General features: G+C 41.3%; 1 protein-coding gene across 1 annotated transcript in view; it reads right to left on the reverse strand.

Annotated features, from left to right (window-relative positions):
- Positions 1-409: 409 nt before the first annotated feature.
- Positions 410-20,237, reverse strand: part of CRTC3 (CREB regulated transcription coactivator 3) — an 88,816-nt gene continuing 68,988 nt past the window's right edge. The window contains exons 10-15 of the mRNA XM_036735882.1: positions 11,836-12,053; positions 7,876-8,174; positions 5,797-5,991; positions 5,618-5,698; positions 4,386-4,491; positions 410-3,675 (exon numbers count right to left, since the gene is read on the reverse strand). Coding sequence (XP_036591777.1) covers positions 3,467-3,675; positions 4,386-4,491; positions 5,618-5,698; positions 5,797-5,991; positions 7,876-8,174; positions 11,836-12,053 — 1,108 coding nt within the window. The 3' untranslated portion in view covers positions 410-3,466. The remainder of the gene's footprint in view (positions 3,676-4,385; positions 4,492-5,617; positions 5,699-5,796; positions 5,992-7,875; positions 8,175-11,835; positions 12,054-20,237) is intronic.

Here is a 20,237-nt window from a genome sequence, read left to right on the forward strand (position 1 = left end):
AAGACCCCAACTCCAAACATGCCCCTCACCCTTTACTCATTACCTAAACCAGTGCTTCTTAAACTGTTGGGTTGCGACCCCATGTGGGGTTGTGAAAAATCTGGCAACAGTGAAAGGTTTCTGAACATGCGCCAACCAAACTTAAAAATCAAACGCAGCGCTTTTCTGGCAGCGCTTGGCTGTGTTGCATCGCAAGGCTTCCCTGCAGTCTTGGTTCTGAACACAAAGCACGTGCACTTTGCGCTGTGAATGCCCTCAGGCCATGCAATGCCAACAAACATGGCCAAAACGAGAAAAGTGGTCATGGTAGAAAAGTTTTAAGGAGCCCGACCTAAACCGTGGTTCCTTCAAGGGGATATACCAGGCCAGTGCCATGTGGGCTGAAAACAAGACACCAAACGCAAGTACAGAACTTTATTGTGCTGCTTTTAATTATGAAAGATGTAAAACAATGCGTTATAAAACTTGGAAGTTACTTTATACAAATTTCAATTTTTAAAAAATATAATCGGATGTGGAGCACAGAAGTTAGGAAACCGAAAGAAAAGCCAATTAGTAGGAGGGATGGTCCCTTTCTGAAGTGTCTGGGATACACTCAGAACCATCTGTGCATAAATTACAAGAGCCAACTAAAATAACAAACGCCAGAAAGGTCTTCAAAGATACACATGTGCTCAGATATGTCATATTTTATTTCAGATAATACACTGTAGATTTAGAAGAAAGAAAATTACAGACTGTGGAGGTTTAATCTTGAAGTCACCAAGCAAGCACTCTTCTACCAGTGGGCAACTGAAAAGCCCACAACTTCAGAGTGAGAAATGAGTGGGAGCTAGAAGACATTTCAGTTCTATGCCATAACTGCTAGTAAGTGAGAATAACCAAAGAGGTGATTTCTTTCCACCTAAATAAATGTTGACAAAGAGTCTATTGTGAAGCACACAGCTGCTTCCCAGGCAGGAAGGGAAATGAGGGAGCCTGACCCATGCTGACTCTGTGATGCATCCTTCACACAGTTTAAGGAAGGCAGGTTTGATGATGCCCCAAACCTCTTACAAAGAAAAGATCTGGACTTCAGGACAAGCTGAGTTCAGTGCTGAGCAACATTCTCACCATTAGACTCTACAAAGTAGTGAAGAGCTGCTCTGGAAGGCACACCTTGCCCAATCGGGCCCTGTGAGCAGTAAACTTGCTCTCCTTGGGTGCCTGAGTCTCCACCACATGGAGCACTGGGACCTCTTTGGGGGAAAGGCACTCTGCATAGGAACTGGGAAAGGGTGGGGAGGGGGACACTGGACTGCAATCTTTTTGTTTTATACATCTGTATCTGAGTAAGTGCACATGTGGGTGTGCCTTGATTAGGTCTAAGGGAGGTTGACTGTTCCAGGTCACTTCCATCTTTAGTTAAGGGTGTCAGAAACGATCAAGCTTTTTTCAGGCACACTGGTGATTTAGTAGTAGTTATTAAATTATGCTGGAAGGCACACTACCATAATTATACCCTGAGGACCCAAATTTGAAGAATACAAACCAGGCAGTCTCCTTATTAACCTGCCTAGCCCTAAGGCCCAGTTAAATTTCTGGAGGGCTTCCCTCATGGCCAGCAGGTGTCTGAGTAATCTGATGGAGCACAGGCCAGGGAGGATGGAGCCTCATGTAGCCCTGGAGGGCTAAGGAGAAGCCAGGGGGCTTCCTCCTCATGTTTGCCAATGATGTCTCCTCTCTGCAGAGCAGAGCCATCCAAGATGTTAGGATATCTTTCCTACAAGGACAGATGGGATGATTCTCTGGTACATTCAATGTGAGTAGAATCGTGGTCGTTTCCAAGGAGACTCTGTGATATTGCTAGACCTGGGCACAGCTACAAAAAGATGAGGCTGGGAACAAGGTCAGAGGCTCTAGCCACCCTTCCATCTGGTTTCCAGGGCTCCTCTTTTCCTCTGCCCATCTGTCCAGGGCTCTCATGCTCAGTCACCCCTGGCTTCTTTGCCCCCCCCATGGAGGAAGCTCACTCAACCCCCATCTCTGCCACTGTACAAGGGGTCTGGACCCATCAAAACCTACTTGCTGCACTTCCCAACTCTCAAGGAGCTTTCCCAGGGGAAAAACATTTACATTAATGTCCAATGGCTTTAATGTAGAATAATATCTTGACCCAAAGGAGTGAATCTAATTACAGAATTCAAAGCAATATCTGCACAGATCTATGGGGAGCATTTTTTGTGGCAATGCCTTCTCAGAGCCCCTCACACCCCACTTGATCTGCAGTGCCAATTCTCTTTCTGCACAGGGCCAGCCCTTGCTCCCATAATGCTCAGGCATTCAGGATACTAGCCGAAACCTGTGCCCCAGTGCACTTTGTGGAATGTGACCCCAAAGAGAACTCGTTGGCTTTACTCAAGTAGGAATCTGCTGCCTAATGACACATGCTAATGTGCACACTTAACCACAAGCTAAGTGATGTAAAGAAATAAAGATCAGAAAAGAGTGGGCAGGAAGCAAGGCTGGAGAGGTCTTTGGGGATCACTGAATTAGAAGATTAGCCCCTGGCAAGACAGATTGGCATGGCCACCCTTGGCACAGGACGGGAAATGAAAAGACAGCTCTAGCCAGGGCTGCCTGCTGCTGAGATGGAATTAGATTCAGGATGCCAACCCTCCAGTCAGTTACTCTCTGGCAAAGTTGGCCTGCAAACCCCGTCATTTTTTCTCTCCTCAGCTACTTTTTTCCCCTCAGGCTATTTGGGTATTAGGGGCATTTTCTCAGGGATCATTAGCATTGTCTTTCCTGTGCCACGTGAAAAATATATGGAAGCAGCAGGGGGTAATGAGATAGAGAAAGAAGCCAAATTAACATTCAGTTTGCCCAGTTAAAGCCTGGGGTGGGGCTCCCTGTCTTTCTTTGGAATAAGAATTGCGGTATCTCAAATAGCAATGCTGTTCTCTGCACACTGGGCTATTACCTACTAGTCACCAGAGACTGCCTGGATTTGGCTGCCAGAGCTCCAGCTGGCCGAGAATTCGCTACCCAGCTATAGTCCCACAGACCAAATGCGAAGCCGATGTAATCATTTCACAGAGCCCCCTGAAGCACGCCAGGCCCCAAATCCCTTCTCAGAGCTCACTGCTCTTGGGACTACCAGATGAGGCTGGCAACAGCTCCTGCTATGCAAGATTTTTCCACCGTGAAGCTCCAGGAGTGCTGACAGTGAGTGAGGCCGTGCTGAGGAGCTCTTCAGAAAGAAGCATCTGTCACACCAGAGCAGCTGCCCCCAGACACAGGGCCTCCCTCGGCCGGTGGCCTCAGCGCCAGAGGGATGGTGGCTGTGTCTGGGCCCCACCTGAAGCCTCCAAGACGAGGAGCTGGTCCTGCCTGCTGGATCCCAGGGGCTGGCTCCAGGGCTGGCAGGGAACACTTCTGCAGCTTTGCTTCAGACACAGTCTGGTGCTCTAGCACAACCTCCTGCTCACAGGCGGTCAGATCGAAATGTTTCCTCCACCGAGGGGTCAGGCAAGCCCATGCTAGGGTCCCTCAGCATGTTGAGTCCGTCCAAGCTCAGGGGTTCAATCTGGAATTCATCATCCAAAGGAAAAAGACTGTCTGTATTAAAGTTCGACTCTGGCAGGCCTGCCAATGTGTTACTGAAGTCTTTGAACAGACTGGCATTTGTGTCTTCTGTGAGATGTAGAGAGAAGAGAGAAAAATGTGTTGGGTGAGAGACATAATTCTATGCCCTGCTTAAAAAAACAACAACTAGACTTTCACACAAGAAATGAAAACCCCTTTTACCAATATAGGATCCCAACGATGACAGCTCATAAGCCACTTGGGGCCTCTGATCCACCAGACTCTGAAATGCTCCCCTTGACTCAGGTGTCTTCTAAATCTGGGCCTCCAGTTACAAATGTCTGCTTTCTCTTTAGTCCCATATTTCTCGATTTATACATATTCTCTCTATTAGATTCATAAGATCAGAAGCTTTGAGACTAGAAAGTATCAGTAATCCTCCAGTCCAATGGGTTTATTTTATAGATGAGGAAACTGGTGGGGAGGGGGCAGGATGTGATGCATCCAAGATCATCCGGGAACATTTGAACACAGGTCTTCTGACTCTAAATCCAGTCCTTTTTCCATCACACTATGCACTATTCCTGCTCTCACTTAAACCAGGGTGTGTGTGTGTGTGTGTGTGTGTGTGTGTGTGTACACACACACACATACATATATGGGTGTATGTGAATACAGATCTCATCATCAGCTCTTCTCTTCCTCTGCTCCAAGATCTTCCACATGATCTCAAGTGTCTGGGAGTCAAATGAACTCACAGTGCAGACATCAGGAAGACACAGGGAATCATAAATCAGGTGAGGTCAGCCCACACTTACCAGTTAGGACGGTATTTGGGAAACTCCCACAGCCGGAATACAGGAAATTTGGTCGCAGCTGAATGGAATTCTGCAGCCCTCTCTGAGCCTGCTCCATCATGGCTGCCTGGGAAGTACCAAACACTCAGGGTCAATGAATTCTGCATAAGAACAGCGAGTGATGTGATTTCTGCTAAGGACACCCAATGATCTGTACCAGAGTTCTGTTTCCAGGGCTAAGTCTCATGTGCCCACAGCAAATCTCTTACTGTTTCAGGGGTAACCTGCATCGTGACAGCACCTCTGGCAGAAAGGCAAAGGCAACATCCCTTTACAGATGAAGTAAGTGCCTGGTGCAGTTCACCTATTAACCTCAAACTGCTTTAATTTCATTCAATCACTTTGTCAGTTCCTACTGGCAATTCTTTTTACCAATATGGAGAATCTGGAGAAATAACTGCCTGTGAAAATACAAACGGTTCAAGGCCCTCTGAGCCAAAGGAGACACTGATTATCGAGGAATCAAACAACCTACTGCCCCCTTTTCTGGGATCCTTGTACTCAGCTCTCCTCCTCTACCTCTACACCTGAGTCAAGAACTACCAAGTTGCTCTACCATGGTTCATCACAGTAACTGATAAGAAAGCCAAAGTACCACTTAGTTTACCTGACTCAACGCTGTCCTTGGATTTGGGTTTGAATTTCTTTACACAAGGATGAAAGCATCTCAAACAACAATGTTATTCCAAAACAAAGTCTCTGTAAAAACTGGGCGGAATTCATGAAGAAGCTTCTACAAATTCATCTTCTGACAGTTTTTTATTAAGCACTCTGTGCCGAGCACCATGTCTTTCCAGTGGGCCCCACAAGTCCTGTGTCAGCCCAGGATCCAGCTTCCCGCCTCCTGGCCCCTCTCTTCTCACCAGGGCCTTCCCATTGAGTGCTACCATAGCCCAGCATCTTGCCACCTGTCTCTTATCTTAAACCTAGTGCCTTCTCCTGTGCTCCAAGGGCCATCCCTGGACCTGACCATGGTCATCCCACAAAGACAGCTCCCCTGTTCAGCCAAGACAGAAATAAAACAGATGTGGAGACAGAAAGTATTCAAGCCACAGGAGGGACCACAATAAAACAAAAAGAATTATCCTGTCCACCGTTATGGGTTTCTATATAAAAGTCTAGAAAATATGGTCCACACCTAAAGGAGGGTACACAAAGGGCACAAAACACTTTGTACCCCAAAGTTTGCCTACCTGTTGAGAAAAGGCTGGCCCTTGCCTTAAGGCCTGTTGTTCAAAGCACACATCTGGGAAAAAGCTGGTCAAAGAAGAACTCTTCAGAAACAAGAAGCAAAGAGTTAGATTTGGTTTCAGCAAGAAACAAAGACCATTTTGCAGTTCTTCCCTTGCCAGGAATGCCTTCTGCTACTTACATGGGGAGAGAGGAGCTCAAAATCCGAATGTGGTGGTGAAGAGAGCTGGGGCTGCTGGGCATGGGCTTGTTCTTGGGCTCTGGGTTGCTGCAGGGGGTGCTCAGGGAGCTCTTGAGGCATGGGATAAGGGGGTGGTAGTGGGGTTTGAGCTTCGGGGGGAAGGAAGGAAAGGGGACTTCGATCAGAAGGAACAACCTGGAAAGCAAACAAAACCAGAAATCAAACTAACGTCTACATCACCACAACTAAGATAGAACAGGAGAGACGGGCAGGCGTGCTGCTCTTTTCATTTAACAATAAGCTTTCTTCTCTTCAATCATTTATGTTTTAAACAATTGATTTCCCTTCCTTCAAAATCTATTTCTGATCGCATTTCCCCACAAAAGCCTTTTTATCTTTCAGTGTCAATTTCCACTGACCTCTAACTTTGAAAAACTGCTTTAAGACACCAAAACCAGAAAAATTAAAAAAGATAATGAAAGAATAATCCTTGTGGATCTAATCTAATTTGGTCCAGAAAAAGGGCTTTTTAACCTGGGGTAAATAATCTTTAAAAAATATATCTAAATGGACAGATAGATAAGTGTATATAAATGGTTTCCTGTGTAATTCTATGTATTTCATTTTGTGCAATTACAAACAGTGTTCTGAGGTTCAAAGTCCATTCACCGAATGCTAAAGGGCTCCATGACACAACAAAAGTGAAATCCATTAGACTGTGAGTTTCTAGAGAGAAGAGGCTGCTTTTGTCTTTTTTTTTTGCAACCCCAGTGCTTAGCACAGTATACCACAAGCCCTTAATAAATGCTTATTGACTTAAGGAACCTCTGCTCTAGAACATACCTTAGATAAAAGGACTATATCTTTTCTGTATCCTGTAAAAGAGCCTGGGGGGTCAAATGGGATGAAACATTTGTAAGTACACAAATTTTTAAGTAGCTCACTACTAAAGAGCTAAAGAGACCCCTCACAGGGTTAGTAAATGATGTCAACAGTTTTTACTTCTACTGTCACCACCTAACATTTGTATAACAATTTAGCATTAAGCTTTTTTGTATCCAAGATCAAAGGTCATCCTCAGGCAGTCTGGGAGGTAGTGAGGAAACTAAAAGCAGTGATTTGCTTCAGGTCAGAGTTAGGGAATGGTTGAGCTGAGAGTAAGCCCAGGCGGTTTCCCCACTCCTGGTCTAATGATCTAACACAACTCGGCTGCTATTCATTTTGTGAGGAGCACCTAAAAAGCCATGGCCACCGAAAAGTGTTCAAAACCTTACCAGCTTCAGGTAAATCAAGTCAACAAGCCAGGCTATTTTTCTACCCTGCATCTGCAGCTTCTGGATGGGATCAGAAGTTCTGATTCTTCCTTTCTAGATTTTTTTCAGCCCATTTCCCATGTCCTCAATATCTAAAAGGCTTCATAAATTTTCACGGAGCTGAGAGCTGCAAGATATCTTAGCAATCTGTGACCTGCCCAAGGTCACAGTGTAAACTAGGCAGCACCTCGAACACAGATCTGTTTATTTCTGGTCCACTGATCTTCCCATTAAACCACACTGTTCAATTTCAAACGTATAAAGAGAGATGATCAGGGATATAACCCAATCTGATTTAATGAGTATCAGACATCTTTGATGGTCCCTCTGCCATTCCCTGTAGAGAACTTTTAAAAAGTTTTATTACTCCTTTTATTTGGTGCATGCACAGGGAAAGTAAACTCCTTTTACTATGAGCCTAAGCAAAATATGGTCATTAAGGCAAATCTGCTGTCACATAACATAGTCCTATATTAGAGAAAAATGAACTTTGGATTGTCTACATCAGGGCCCATCCGATTTTCACATATTAGGGAGTGCTAACTACATTTGCGGACTTGTACCCAGCGATCTTTAGTGCAGTGGGTCTGTTCTAAAATAATCCAAGAAGAAAAATTTGTAGAAATTTGGATCAGGCCCTCATTTAAGAGATGAGGAAACTGTGACCCAATTTGACTAGCCCACAGTCACATACCTAGTGAGTGATATATCATTTCCTCCAGGCTGAGGCTGCAGAGTAGGGCTTCTGTTTAGCCTGAGGGCTTACCTGGGCTGCAGGGACCTGGTTCAGAGGGCTGGCGGAGGAAAACTGTCTGCTGAAAACTCGAGGCGTCTCAGGGCCTGGGGAGAGTGTGAGAGGGCTCACTGGAGGCTGCCTACGCCGACTTGGGCCACTCAAGCTTGTGGTAGAAAGAGAAGGGTTGCTAAGTGAAAACAGACGGAGAGACGGCTGAAGAGCAGAGGCATTGTGAACAGATGTCTGCGGGCAGATATTTAGGGAGGAAGAAAGTGCTGTTTTATTCAGTGTGGCTTGGATGGAGGGGTTACTCCGAGAACTTTGAAGACCTAAGAAAAGACAAGAAACTTACTGTTATTCTCACTATTTCAGGCTTCTCTGAACCTTATTTCCCAAATATTGAGTCCCCACCGACCACATTTGACAACATTTTATGTCTTATATTCTTGATCACCTTTTCCACTGCGGCATATATCCAATAAAATGCAAGCCACTGACAGGGAAGGTAGCTAGAGCAGTGGATAGAGTGCCAAGCCTGAAGTCAGGGAGACTTTTCATGAGTTCAGATCCAGCCTCTGACATTTAAGAGCTGTGTGACCCTGGGAAAGTCACTTAACTCTGTTTACCTCAGTTCTTCACCTACAAAATGAGCTGGAGAAGGACATGGCAAAACCACTCCAGTAGCTTTGCCTAGAAAACCCCAAATGGGGCACTGAGGGTCAAACGCAACTGAAACGACCCAACAACAACAAAGCCACTGATGACAGAAAAGAATTCCGATAGATTAAATAGGCAATCTTCTCAAGATGGGCATTACACAAGAATTTTCCAACAGAATATTACAACCATGGAAAAGACAAATTTCCACTTCAGGGCCCTAAATGGAGGGCTTAAGGATCCAGGTAAATAGCTATTCCTACAATCAAGGAGCAAAGACCTAACTTTGGAGAAGTGTTCCTTTCTAGTAGGAGGTACACAGATGAAGCTGGGACCTGAGCAGGCTTCTCTGAACTGGGGCCATGAATGTTTTTCTTTCTTTTTTGCTGAAGTTTTATTGATAACTTTTGTTTTTTATATCACAATCGTCTCTACGTATTACTTACTCCCACTTCTCCAACCCAATGAGCCTCCCTTGTAACAAATAAAAGCAGGGAAGCAAGACCGACTGACATAGAAACTTAACAGCGTATATGCCACATGCTGCCACCACAGGCCTCAACCACTCCAAGAAACGGAGGGAGGTCTATTTCAAGGTTACTTTTCTGAATACTTTGCTGGGCTCCACAGACTCTACCTGGAACACAGGTTTTTAAATGGTCACATTTTATTACGCGAAAATCCAGCCAGAGATAGAGGAGATAGTACAGGGAAACCAAAGGAAAGAAGAATGAGTCCCCTCCCTCCTAGTTATGTCTGTGTTTGGAGAGTGAGGGAAGTGTTCATTATGCTATGTCCCAATATAGGTAAAAGGAAGAGTTGGGGGATGGGGTAGCTTTTTTTCTTTAAAGGTCAGGGAGTTTAAGAATATAGAAAAGGGTATGGAAAAAGGGTTTTCCTGTCTGAAGAATTAGGTGTTCCTCTGAAGTAAGGAGACTAATTTTCTTGTAAGACCTGTAGAAACAGAGGAAGAGTGACTCCAGGATGTGTTGTAATATATCTCAGCAGCTGCAACAGTTTCAAGGTTGGCCAATCAGTTTTGTGTTAATGATTAGGATTAAAAGGAGGTTGGATTATTCTATGAAGGGGTGGAAAATTAATGTTATTTAGAGCAAAGAAATAGGAACTACTTTCTTGGCGAAAAAAAAAACATGCAGGGGACCCACTAACCCATTACAAAGAATTTAGGGTAATTTCAAGTGTAAAAATTTGTGACTGGCACAAAATTTCAGGGCCATGAAACATTTATCCAATACTTCACTGGGATAAAGAAAATGTTGGAAAACTGAGAAATTGGCTTTGGTTTGTTCAAATAGATGAATAATAAGAGAAGTATGGCTGAAAATGAAGCCCCATTCTGGGAAAAAAGCCCAAAACTCAAACATGGAAAAAAGTTTTTATCGATAACAGTGTTTGTCATGTGTTTCTATCATGAAAACAAATGGGGCATTTATTCTTTCAAAGAAAGCTTGAGAAAAATGTGCTTTTGAGGAAAACTGCAACTGATGATGAAACAGTATTTCCAATATGACCCAGGAACAAAGTGCTAAAGTCTGCGATCGAACTCTTAAAGTCCTGAGACCCAAGAAGATGTATCAGATCCGAAGAAACGTGAGACAATGTTTTCTGTCTTTGACATCAGTGGTACTGTTCATGTAGAGTTCATTTCCAGTGGTCAAATAATCACCTGGGGGAATATTATATAAATTCTGGAGCAACCAAAAAGAATTAACTTGTGGCCCATTAATTGGAGTTTTCATCACGACAGTGCTTGAGTTCACAGTACACACTGTAAAATGGTATCTGCTATCACCCATCTTGTTCGCCCACTTTGTTGAGGTAGGGCTGGTTCTGAAAGATTTCTGACTATTTTCAGAAGTCTAATCCACCCTCAAAGGACAGAAGTGTCCCTGCTGTAGACATTTCCAAAGAATGCGCCACGAATGCTGAAAGCAGCTCAAAAAGAGAAGATAAAAAATATTTTAAAGTACGACTAATGTGGAAAGATGATTCTACATGTACAGCCTGTATCTGCGTGCCGTCGTGGGGAGTGGGGAGGGAGGAAGAGAAGGAAAAAATCTGGAATTAAAAATCTTCTAAAAGTGAATGCGAGAAAATGAATAAACAAATAAATAAATAAATGTGAGTAGCACTGGAAGTCAGTATGGATGAAAGACCTGGTATGTTTGCTTGAAAAATCTAGTCTCATTGCTTTATAATTACTGTATTCAATCTTGTATTCTACCTTCAACCAAAAAGAGGGTAGAAGCCTGAAAATATTTTAATCCCTTAAAATAATATTTGAAAATTGTTTCTAAGAGGCTCGTAACTGTAAATAACACCCTAACTAACACTGCTGCAAAAGTAGCAGGACTATTTTACATTGAGCCTGTTTTGGCTTGTGCAGTTTTATAGGGACATGATTCAACCAGCAATTTATTCAAATATATGCACTAACAGGCCACATTATAATGGGTATTATTTTATTAATATCATCATTAATGATATTAACCCACTTTCAAATGCATCTGCAAATTTAAACTAAACTACTTTTGACAGATTTATATTCAATATAAATTATGTCTGCATCTATTATCATTACTACATACATACCACAGTACAAAGTGATAAGCCAAGTGCCATTATAAAATTACCAAAATGTGAGTTTCTTTTCTCATTTATCTGAGGTTATCCCAGGACAATCCTGAATTTCTAACAAAGAAAGCTATTATGATCTTTTCTCTTTTCTACCATTAGGACATATTTCAAACATAAGAAGCCATGCCCTTCACCACTACAGCAAATGACAGACACTTATGCTATCCCCAGGGTCCAAAAAGTAAAGGCCATGATGTTACATGAGAACAGATGGAGAGAACTGAGAATTTTCTATTATTCTCATTCAATGAAATTATAAAGCGCTTTGTACATACGCTGTAAAATACTATGTGAATACGGGTAGACACCATTATTGCTGTTAACAGCCTGCATAGTTGGCTGGAGTAGGCCATGGAGCCCAGCTTTACACCTTTGTTTAGCCAGAAAACTATATTACTACAGTCCTCATACCTGTTATTGATGCTATTCAGTAATTTTTCAGTCATATCTGACTTTCTGTGACCCCATTTGGGGTTTGCCATTTCCTTCTCCAGCTCATTTTACAGATGAGAAAACTGAGGCAAAGACAGTTAAGTGACATGCCCAGTCACACAGCTAGTAAGTGTCTGAGGCTGGATTTGAGCTTAAGAAGCTGAATCTTCTTGACTCCAGGCCTGGTGTTTTATCCACTTTGCCACCTAGCTGCCCTCTTCATGACTAATGGAAACCAATTACCTGAAGAGCTTCTAATCCCCAGATGAGTCATAGCAGCTGGGAGATTTCCCACACTATTGCCAACACTCATACTGCCAAACCAGTGGCCATCAGGATCCAAAGATGTAGGTAGAGGAGATGAGGAATGAAGGCTGGTTAAGTCTGGTAATGACCCTCCAGTGTTTAGGTTCCCCAGAAAAGGTGCTAGTCCTGTATGCTGGCCGTTATGTGGAAAGGCACTAGAAGAAAAGACAGACAAATTATTTTTCAAAAGTTATGGGCTAAGAAATCATACATACACAATTTCAAACAACAATATAGTTTCATTACCATGGCTTACAGTTCTTAACAAGGAGTTTTTAATATTTACATAAGTGTTTAGATATGAGATTTCCATGCCATCTTTCCCAAAAGCTATCACTCTCTCTCCCTGGGCTTTTTTTTTTTAAGGCATCCTCTCAAAAACCCAAAGGTGGGAAAGCGATGCTGTTGTTCTCTCCTGAGATCAAGAGTACAGGCACTAAGGCATCGACAAAGAAGAGATGCCACAGTTCCAAGATCAGTATTCTATCTAGACGGCAACAGAGCTAGGAAATTCAGTCCCAGACTAAATAAACTATATTCAAATATGCCAGAAATCAGCAAGTGAGTTCTAGGTTGCAAATTTAAGGCAACTTTTAATAACTTCCCTAAATCAGTTGCTTGTATTTTAATACAAAGGCAGGGATCTGCTCACCACCTATTTGTATTGTGTTAAAGAACACCTGCATGGCTACCCTCATTAAGTTAACAACAGACTGCATGTTACAATGTATCTCAGTGACTCCTAATAACTTCGGAGTAATGGGAATCTGGTGAATCCTACAGTCTTTTCTTCAAGTCACCAAACATTCATTAGGCACTTACTGTGTGTCAATCACACAGTGAGCATTTTTCAGAATGTTTTTTAAAATTCATAAAATCAGATACACAGGATTATAAAGGAAACCAATTACACCCAAATAAAGTTATTGCAAAATATTTTTAAAAATTAGTTCACAGGCCCCAGGTTAAGAACCTTTGGTCTAGCTGTTTGGAATTGTGGGTAGTAGGAGGGTTGGCTGTGTATTTGCAATGGAATAACTTACTTTCTTCTCACTCAATTCCAATCAGACCAACAGGTCTCAAGAAAAAGCCCCAGGATTGAAGAATTCATGGCAAAACTGAAAACATTTAATAGTTTAAACAAATAGAGAGTATAAAGAAAAGGATCTGGTGATCGCAAAGAATACACATGGTTTCATCAAGGCGAGGTTATGTCAGGCTAATAAGCTCAAGTCCTTTTTGGACAGGGTTACCAGATGAGGGTAATACTGTCAGTATAGTTAACCTAGATTTTAAAAAAGCATTTGATAAAATGACTTATACTATCCTTATGGGAAAGACAGAAATAGAACTTCAGCAAAGTAGCAGGATAGAGAATAAATCCACGTAAAATCATCAGCATTTCCATATGTTGTCAGTAAAACCCAGGAGGAAGAGAAAGAGAAATTTCATTTAAAATAACAAAAAATTCAAAAAATACTTAGAAATATACCTACCAAAATACACGTAGGGACTATATGAACACACCTACAAAACATTCTTAGAATAAATAACGATAGACCTAAATAAAAGGAGAAATATTAACTGCCCATGACTAGGCAGAGCCAATAAAAATGACGCTAACCAAATTAATTTGCTCATTCAGTGCCATACCATTTACAACTATCAAAGGGTTACTTTATAATAAGAGCCAGACGAGAATGGAATTGATCCACAGGAGAAATAGATTAAGAACTTCAGGAGAAATGATGGGGGAAAAAGGGTGGAAAGGAGACCTAGCAGTACCAAATCTCACACAATACTACAAAATAGTCCAAATGATTTGATACTAGTTAAGAATAAAGGTTTTTCAATGGAATAGATTAGGTCAGGGGTGGTCCTCAAGTGCAGCCCTTTGACTGAATTCCACATGTGGCCTCAAGGCTGTAGGTTCGCCATTCTTGGATTAGGTATACAACATTAAGAAACAATTGAACCTAGTGGTCTAATGTCTGATAAGCCCACAGACCCCAACTACTAGAGTAAGAACTCACTGTTCAACAAAAACTGCTGGGAAAACTAGAAAGCAATCCAGTACAAATTAGGTGGAGAACAATACCTCATACCATATATTAAGCTAAGTTCCAAATGAATACAGGACTTATGTAGAAAGTCACATCATAAACAAATTAGAGAAGCAAGGAAGAAACTTCCTTTCAGATCTACAGATAGAGGAAGAATTCATAACCAAATAAGGGGTAGACATTATTGGAGAAGATAAAATGGACAATTTTGATTATGTAAAATTAAAGTTTTTGCACAGACAAAACCAGTGTAGCTAAGGAAGGGACAGAGTTAAGTATCATTTCCAAGTTCTACAAGGAACAGATACAAATTTATAAGAATAAGAGCCATTCTCCATTGATAAATGGTCAAAGGATATGAAAAGGGAGCTTTCTAGGGAAGAAACCCAATAGTCATATTAAAAAAATGCTCTAAATCAATAAAATTAGATTCCTGCAATTTAAAGCAATTCTGTAGTTCCATATCACAGACTGGCAAACCTGACAAAAAAAGGAAAATGACATTTGCTGGAGAAGCTTCTGGTAAACAGGCAGATTAACGTACTCTTGGTGGAGCTGTAAATTGGTCCAGCTATTCTGGAAAACCGTTTGGAACTATGCCCCCAAAGTTATTAAATTGCTGTGTGCCTTTTGACCCCAGCTATACCACTACTAGGTCTAGTTTCAGAAAAGCCTAGGAAGACTTGCAAGAACTGATGTAAAGTAAAAAGGACCAGGAGAACAATTTATACAATAAAAACAACACTGTAAAAACGAACTGCTTTGAAAGATTTAAGAACTTTGACCAACCCAATGACAAACTACAATGCCAAAAAACTGATAGTGAACAATGTTGCCTTCTCCCTGAATGTATATTTAATACATTTTCCTTTTTAAGTGGGTCTGGGGGAAAGTGGAGGCAGAGAAAAATCAATGCTTGTTAAATGAAATATAAAAAATTTAATTTAAAAATAAAGTTAATTTTTAGAACAATCCATTTTATAACGGTGAGATTAATTTTACACTTTGGCATATGTTGGAAAATATACACAGAAACTTTTGAATTATGTATTAAAATAAAAGGAAAAAAATTTTATGAAGAAAATATAGAGATATGGCCTCTACAATTATACTATCAGGTGAAGCCAAAAGTGGTTGAATGCCCAAACCCAAAGAGTGGTCGTTGATGGCCTGGTGACTGGCCTTCTTCTATTTAACATTTTTATCAACGACTTGTGTAAAGGTATAAAAGGCATGCTTTCAAATTTACAGATGACACAAAGCTGTGAGGGATAACTAATACACTAGCTAATACAATTTTAAAAGACCCCAAAAGGCAAGAACTTTGGGCCAAATCTAGTAAGAGAATTTTTAAAAAGGATAAATGTAAAATCTCACCCTTAGGTTTCCAAAAAAATCAACTTCACAAGTACATGATGGAGGAGACACAGAAGTTTGTTTTAGTTGGCTAAAAGTTCAACAAGAGTCAATAATGTGATACGTCAGCTAAGAAAACTAATGTGATATTTCAATCAATTGAGAAGTTTCCAGGAATGAGGAGGTAACAGTCCTTCTGTATTCTGCCTGGTCAAATCTTAACTGGAAGACTGGGCACCATGTTTTATGAAGAAAGCTAGAGGGCCCAAAGAAGGGCCCTAGGATGGAAAAACGCTTTTAATTCATACCACGTGAGGATTAAAAGAACTACTACGTTTAACCTGGAGAAGACTAGTGGGATGTTTTCAAGTATTTGAAAGCTACCCAGTGAATCAGACTTGTTCTGAGTTCTGGAAGGAAGAATTAATGAGGAATATGGGTAAAAGTTACTTTGCCTTTAAATTAGGGAAAACATCCTAACAACTAAAAGCAAAATGGCTGACTTGGCAAGGACTGGATTCCCCTTCCCTCGTCAAGAGAAGACTGAATGTTCACTTATCAAATATGTCATAGAGGGAATTTTTTCAGGTTTGCACTGAAGTTCCCTGCAACTTTGAAATTCAGTCATTCTATGACCAGATCACAGATTCAGAAGGGCCTTTCTATTAGTAATAAGGAAGTACTCCCTTGATTCACAACTGACTCTTTTGTGAAAAAGAAGGTTTACTTTCCTATCTTTCAAAACTTGGAATAGAGGAATTGCCTTACCTAACTCAAGGGAGGTGCTAAGGAGCAGGTGTGGGTCTTACTGACAGACATGATTAGGAGTGTGTGTGGCCAGGAGAACAGAAACCTCTTGGCTATGCTCCTATTTTCTCTTTTGTCCGGTGCTCAGGTGAGCAGAAACTTTGGGGCTTTGCTCTTCCTATTCTAGTCCTTTCCTCTTCTGGAGGCTGGAGCAGAAGAGACCATCATGGCTCCCCAACTTCTCTGTAATTAGTGGTAGAAAGTCTATTCTTCTGGCAGGCAGCTTTTTCTTTGCATTTCTTTTTTGTTGATAATGTTACTATTGTGCTAAATTTAATGTAAACTTTTTTTAAAAATCTATATATAAGGCTTGTTTTTTCATGTAGATTTGTATACACTTTATAGATATACCATATACTCTTTTTCTATTCTTTGTATATGAAAACATTTATGTCTATAGATCTTTGTCAAATTCATAATAAAAAATAATTATTATCATTGTAAATCACAATTAAGAAAAAGAAAATGGGGGAGAGTAAAAGGTTTTTAAAAGTTCATAAATTTTATCTGGTCTAAATTCCTTATTTTACAGGTGAAGAAAATGAAACCTACAAAAATGAAATGACTTGCCCAAATTCACAGATAGTAATAAAGCCGAAACCAAAACCATGATATCCACGCTTGAGGTCCAATTTCCTTGTATGTAGTATCTTTGCTTCTTGTTGTTAACTGGGGTCTTCACGGATCCTCCTTCAAGTGAATGGTTGTTGGTCTTTTCAGAACAAGAATGAAGAGGACTCCTCAGACGTTAAAGTCCTTTTGTTTCCTGTGGAGTTCTCACCAATCTGTCAGAGCACAGGTACCCTTCTGGGCACAGTGCTTAGGTTACTCCCAGGGTCTGCTGCTTATAAGGCCATGTCAATCCTGGCTCTTTTCTATGCGTGCAGGGGTTACGCCCCTTGAAGCTGCTCTCCGCCTCAATCAACTCTCTCTCTGTATTTAGGTCTGTCTAAACTGCGTCTCTGCTCCTTTAACTGTGCTTCAAACTCTGGAATTGACTCTCTCCAACTACTAGATGGGGTGTTTCATTCTGGAAAATTAGGATTAGGGTTCAGAAATTGGGAAGTCCACACAGTCTTGTGTCGAGGTAAGATCAACCACACATTTCAGAAATGTTAAAGACCCAAGAATGCCCTCTGATAGTCTAAGTGCTGAGTTAGTATCTTCTGATAGTGAATTTCTTTGGCTGTCACTAAGACTCTCTCCTATGCTACACTTACCTGATGGTTCCTATTAAATACTTCTCTCTTAAGAAAAACTGTGTCTTTTGTAGGATTCAGCTCTTTAAATGCTCTATTGGCCAATGCCTAGAAGATCCTGAGAGTACTGACCTTCGACAGCTTTGGGGTACATCAGGTTCAATAAAAGATGGATCATTACATGTTCAGAATTTATTAAATTACTCCCCCTCTTCCTTTCTTGTTAAACTCTCAGTATGAATTATATGCCAACATTATTATCTGGGTACAGAAATGTCAGGATCAGTCCCATTTCTCAGAGTTTATAATCCATTTAGGAAGATGTCCTAGTTATTTCATATGTAAAAGTATGTTTAAGTATTTTCGTACTGCAGTATAGCAACACATACAAAAGAGAGACATAGTCTGCAGGGTGGCACTGAGTAATCATGGAAGGAGTTGGGATTTGAAGCAAATGTTTTGTTTTCCCCAGAAAAGGGATAACACTTTCTAGAGTAATGTGTGAGTAAAAACATGGCCATGGGGAGAAAGTATTAAGTGCAGCCTGACTAGAACAGATCGTTTGTATCAGGAAGCAATGAGTGCTAAATTACTAATGATCACTTAAAGTGGCCAAATCCAACTGCTTTTTCTCAATCCTAATTCTCCCTGGCAACTCTGCAGCCTCTTGAGACTGTCAATCACCCTCCTCCTTGATACTCTCTTCTCTCTAGGGTTTCATGGCAACTACTCTCTCCTAGTTCTCCTCCTACCTGACTTCTCCTTCTTTGTCTCTTTTGTCAGATCTTCCTCCAGATCACTAACTGTAGGTTCCTCATAGGAATTTGTCCTGGGTCCTCTTCTCTTCCTTCTATACCACTTCACTTAGTGATTTCATCAGCTCCCATGGATTTAATGACCTGTGCTGATGATTCTCAAATTTATTTATCCTGCCCCAAACTCTCTGCTGACCTTCAATCTCACAACTTCAACTAACTGTTGGACATCTCAAACTGAATGTCCAGTAGACATCTTAAACTCAATAGGTCCAAAGCAGAATTTTTTATCTTTCCCCTAAACCTTCCTCCCATCCTAGGAATCCTCACTATCTGTCAACCTCCATATCCAATCTTGTTGCCAAAGTCTGCTGATTTCATCTCTGCAACATCTCTCTGAATATACCTCCTTTTTTCCTCTGACACTACCACCACTCTGGTACAGGTATTCAATTATCTCAAATGTCAACTAATGCAACAGCCTGCTAGTGAGTCCACCTGCCTCAAATCTCTCCCCACTCCAATCCGTCCTCCACTCATCCACTAAAGTAATTTTTCTAAAGTGCAGATCTGATCACATCATTCCCCTGCTCAATAAAGTCAAATGGCTTCCTACTGCCTCCAGGAACAAATAGAAAATGCTCTGTTTGGCATTCAAAGCCCTTCACAACTTAATACCTTCTCGCCCTTCTAATCTTCTTACACCTTCCATCCCAGTGACACTGACCTCCCGGCTGTTCCAAGAACAGAACATTCCCTGGTTCTGTGCATTTTCTCTCTCTGGCTGTTCCCCACAGCTGGAATACTCTTCCTCTTCAGCTCTGACTACTGCCCTTCCTAGTTTCCTTTAGGTTCCAACTAAGATCCCACCCTCAACAAGAAGCCTTTTTAATTTCTCCTAGTCCTAGTGTCTTTCTTCTGTTATGCTCTTCTTTATCTTTTACATAGTTTACTCTGAATAGTTTTGTTTGCTGGCTGTCTAGCCTATTATATCACAAGGTTCTTGAGGGCAGGGACTATCTTTTGCCCCTTTTTGTATCTCTAGCATTGGACCAGTGCCTGGAACATAGAAGTCAATAAACATTTACTGGTTTATTGACTGATACATACAGTGAGGAGGACAGGTCATGGAGGGGGTGGGATGCCATGCTGAGGAGTTGGGATTTCACCCATTAAGAAGCCACTTTATGCTCTTCAAAAAGACAAATATTGGGGGTAGCTAGGTGGTGCAGTGGACAGAGCACTGGCCCTGGAGTCAGGAGGACCTGAGTGCAAATTTAGCCTCAGACACTTACTAGATGGGTAACCCTGGACAAGTCACTTAACCCTAGTTGCCAGAAATAAAAAGACAAATATTGTGGTAGTATATAGTATGGACTGAAGTGGAAAATAACTATACGCAGAACAGACTGAAGTGATTCAGGTAAAAATGGATAAGGCTTGGGATAGTCCTTCGGGAATGAAGAGAAACAGACACCAAGAGAAGCAAAAAAGGAACAATCAAAAGGACTTGATGGATCTAAGGGGAATTCCAAGGGAGTACCAAAATGGAACGGGCTGCCTTCAAAGATCTTTGAGGAAAGATAAGATGGACATTTGTCAGAGACACCGTAGGAAGCCTTCTTGCTCAGTGACAAGCTGGACTAGATGACCTGTGAGATCCAGTCTCCCTCTGAGATTCTTTGGCTCTGCATTTAAAAATGACTTTAAATTTTTGAGCCTTGAAGACTGGGAAAATGGCTATTATTGATGACAGAAATGAGCATGTGAGCCAAGAAAGTCAGTTTGAGGGATGAGAAAGATGAAGCCTTTAAGTTGTAGATAAACTGAATGTGAATGTTGTTCAAATAAAAGGTTCTTCAGGAAATATAGGACTGGAGATGAGGTGAGAAGAATAAGACCTAGAGAATATAACCTCTCTAAAGGATAAACGTACAAAAGAATAGAGAGAAATAACCAAATTATTGAGAACATTCACAATTATGAGTTATAAGAAGGAAAAAAAATGGCAGCATGCTGTGCTACAGAAACCATCTAGAGATCTTTCTCTGAAGAAATGGTTGGTCAAGGCATTTGACTAGAAAAGTCATTGGTGGCAAATGACAGAGCAGTTTCATGCCACAGTGAGAAGAAACAAGAAAATAACTCTCAATTTCCCA

This window comes from Trichosurus vulpecula, chromosome 8 (genome assembly GCF_011100635.1).
Source record: "Trichosurus vulpecula isolate mTriVul1 chromosome 8, mTriVul1.pri, whole genome shotgun sequence".
Classification (NCBI taxonomy): Eukaryota; Metazoa; Chordata; class Mammalia; order Diprotodontia; family Phalangeridae; genus Trichosurus; species Trichosurus vulpecula.